The 2846-nt window shown below is 62.6% G+C and overlaps 1 protein-coding gene across 3 annotated transcripts in view; it reads right to left on the minus strand.

Moving 5' to 3' along the window:
• Positions 1 to 2846, minus strand: part of NCAN (neurocan) — a 21463-nt gene that overhangs the window by 14605 nt on the left and 4012 nt on the right. For all 3 annotated transcript variants that reach the window (XM_015616007.3, XM_015616008.3, XM_015616010.3), the window contains exons 2-3: positions 1888 to 1967; positions 507 to 908 (exon numbers count right to left, since the gene is read on the minus strand). In XM_015616007.3, coding sequence (XP_015471493.1) covers positions 507 to 908; positions 1888 to 1960 — 475 coding nt within the window. In that variant the 5' untranslated portion in view covers positions 1961 to 1967. The remainder of the gene's footprint in view (positions 1 to 506; positions 909 to 1887; positions 1968 to 2846) is intronic.

Here is a 2846-nt window from a genome sequence, read left to right on the forward strand (position 1 = left end):
AAATGGGATTTAGGGTACAAATGGGGTTTAGGGAATAAATGGGGTTTAGGGTACAAATGGGGTTCAGGGTACAAATGTGAATCAGGGTACAAAAGGGGTTCAGGGTACAAATGTGATTTAGGGAATAAATGGGATTTAGGCTATAAATTCGGCTCAGGGAATAAATTTGGTTTAGGGACTAAATGGGGTTCAAGGAACAAATGGGAATTAGGGTACAAATGGGGTTCAGGATACAAATGGGGTTTAGAGACCAAAAGGGATTTAGGGTACAAATGGGGTTTAGGGCACAAATGGGGTTCAGGGAACAAATGGGATTTAGGGTACAAAAGGGATTTAGGGTACAAATGGGGTTCAGGGACCAAATGGAGCTCACATCTCCCATGGGGGTGCCCAGCTCCCTCTGAATGCCCAACTCCCCCACCTCCCCTCTGCCCCGGGGGCTTCGCGACCCCTCCAGCTCCCCCCGGGCCGTGTCCCCGCTGTCCCCGCGGCCGTGCCCGGCTCACCCGTCACCTCCAGCGGCAGCAGGTCCTGCTCATCATCGATGCCGGCCACCACCTCGCAGCGGTAGAGCCCCGCGTCGCTGGCGCGGGCCGCCCGCAGCTGCAGGGTGGCGTTGGAGCGGTCCCGGGGGTATCCGGGCAGAGCCACCCGGCCCTCGTAGGCCTTCACCACCTTCACCGCGTTGTCCTTGGCCACCAGGATGGGCACGTCCTCCCTCTGGCCGGTGGCCGAGCGCACCTTGCTCCATTTGACGCGGGGAGGCTCCGGGGGCTCGTTGGGCCCCAGGGAAGCCGAGGGGTGCAGGAGGAAGAGGCAGGGCAGCGTCACCGGCTCCCCCAGCCCGACGCGCAGCGCCTGGTGCTGCACCCTGGTGATGTGGATCACCTTCCCCTCGTCCTGCGAGCCTGCGGGCACAGAGGCCGGGCTGCTGTGGTCACAGCGAGGGAGGGCTGGGGGGCACCGCGGGGGCTCGGGGGGCTCCGCTCCTGAGCACCCCAGGAGGAGCAGGAGCAGGGGGGATGGATTGGGATAAAGCGCGGCCGCCCCATCGAGCGGCTCCGGCCCGACCTTGACCCCTCTGGGGCCGAGCCCCCCCAACTCGGGAGGGGTCCACGCCCCCCAATCCCACCCCCACCCCCCCCGGGATGTCCCCAGGTTGTGGCCACTGCTCTGCACCCCTGGGTGCCACGCGGCTCCCAGGGGACACCAGCACCGCCCTGTCCCTGCCCGCAGGGAGACGCAGCCTGACCCCGGTGGAAAAGCCACTGCCGCGCTGGGGTGAAGCGTGGCAGGACCGTGACCACCTTCATCCTCATCCTCATCCTCATCCTCACCCTCATCCTCACCCTCATCCTCATCCTCATCCTCACCCTCATCCTCATCCATCCTCCTCCTCCCCCGCTAATCCCGTCCCAGCCTGGGCAGTCTCCCCGCGCCGCCGCCACAAATCCCCCGCGTCTCGGACCCCCCTGGACCCCCCGGTGGGCTCAGGGACCGGCTGGGGGTCGGGGACAGCCACTAATCCCCCCCGGGACCTTCCTCCCCCACCCTCCCCTCGCCCCGGGCTCTTTGGAGCCCTGGGCCATCCCGAACCCGCCCGTGCTGCGGTGTCCCCGCCGCGGGGGACAGGGGGGGACAGGGCTCGGAGCCTCGGCAAATCCCCGGGGGGCTCGGCGGGGCCGTGGGGAGTGGGCTCAGCGGGATTAAGGATTTAAGGTCTCGCCTGCAGCGATCCCAAGGCGGGGAGGGGACGCGGCGGCCTGGGGGGTTTCTCCCTCACTAATCCCGCCGGGTTAATTACTGCCCGTCACCATTTACCGCGGCGCGGAGTTCATTATTTATTGCTGTTCGGCCTCTAATTAGCGCGGGGAGCCGAGCACTTACCCAGGAGGGCGATGGGGAGGAGGGAGAGCCCGAGCAGGAGCCAGCAGGCGGCATCGCCCATCACATGGACCATCCTTGACCTGCAGGGACAGCGGCGCTGCCAGCCCGGGGGGCGAGCGGTGGCCCCGGGAGGAGCGGGGAGAGCCCCGGGGACAGCCGGCTCCGGGTGCCGCTCCAGCACCGCGGAGGGATGAGGATCCGGCGGGGATGGCACTCCACCTGCTGTGGTGTCCCCGAGGTACCCCGGGTGTGGCCCCGGGAGCTCCCCCCTGTCCTTCTGCTCCCCTGGGGGGTCTCTAAAGCGTCTGGGAGGCGGCAGCAGAGGGGATTTGGGCACTGCTGGTGTGGGCACAGCCGCTGGCTGGTGTGTGTCACCAGCACCTGGCTCCCAGCACAGCTCCAGTAGCTGTGGCACAACCATCACTGGGTGCCCACCATCATCATCATCACCCAAATCACATCATCATCATCATCACTGGGTGCTCACCATCATCATCACCAAAATCCCATCATCATCATCATCATCCAAATCCCACCACCATCACCCAAATCCCACCATCATCACCCAAATCCCATCATTATCATCACCCAAATCACACCATCATCATCACCAAAATCCCACCATCATCACCCAAATCCCATCATCATCACTCAAATCCCATCATCATCACCCAAATCCCACCACCATCATCCAGTGCCCACCACCATCACCTGCCATAGGCACAATCTTCACCCAGTGCCCAAAACCATCACCAAATGCTCACCACCACCATAACTTGGTGCCCAAAATCATCACTCAGTGCCCAAAATCATCACCTGGTGCCCAAAATCATCACCCAGTGCCCAAAATCATCACCAGATTCTCACCACCACCATAACTTGGTGCCCAAAATTATCATCAAGTGCCCAAAATCATCACCTGGTGCCCAAAATCATCACCAGATTCTCACCACCACCAT

This window comes from Parus major, unplaced genomic scaffold (genome assembly GCF_001522545.3).
Source record: "Parus major isolate Abel unplaced genomic scaffold, Parus_major1.1 Scaffold325, whole genome shotgun sequence".
Lineage (NCBI taxonomy): Eukaryota > Metazoa > Chordata > Aves > Passeriformes > Paridae > Parus > Parus major.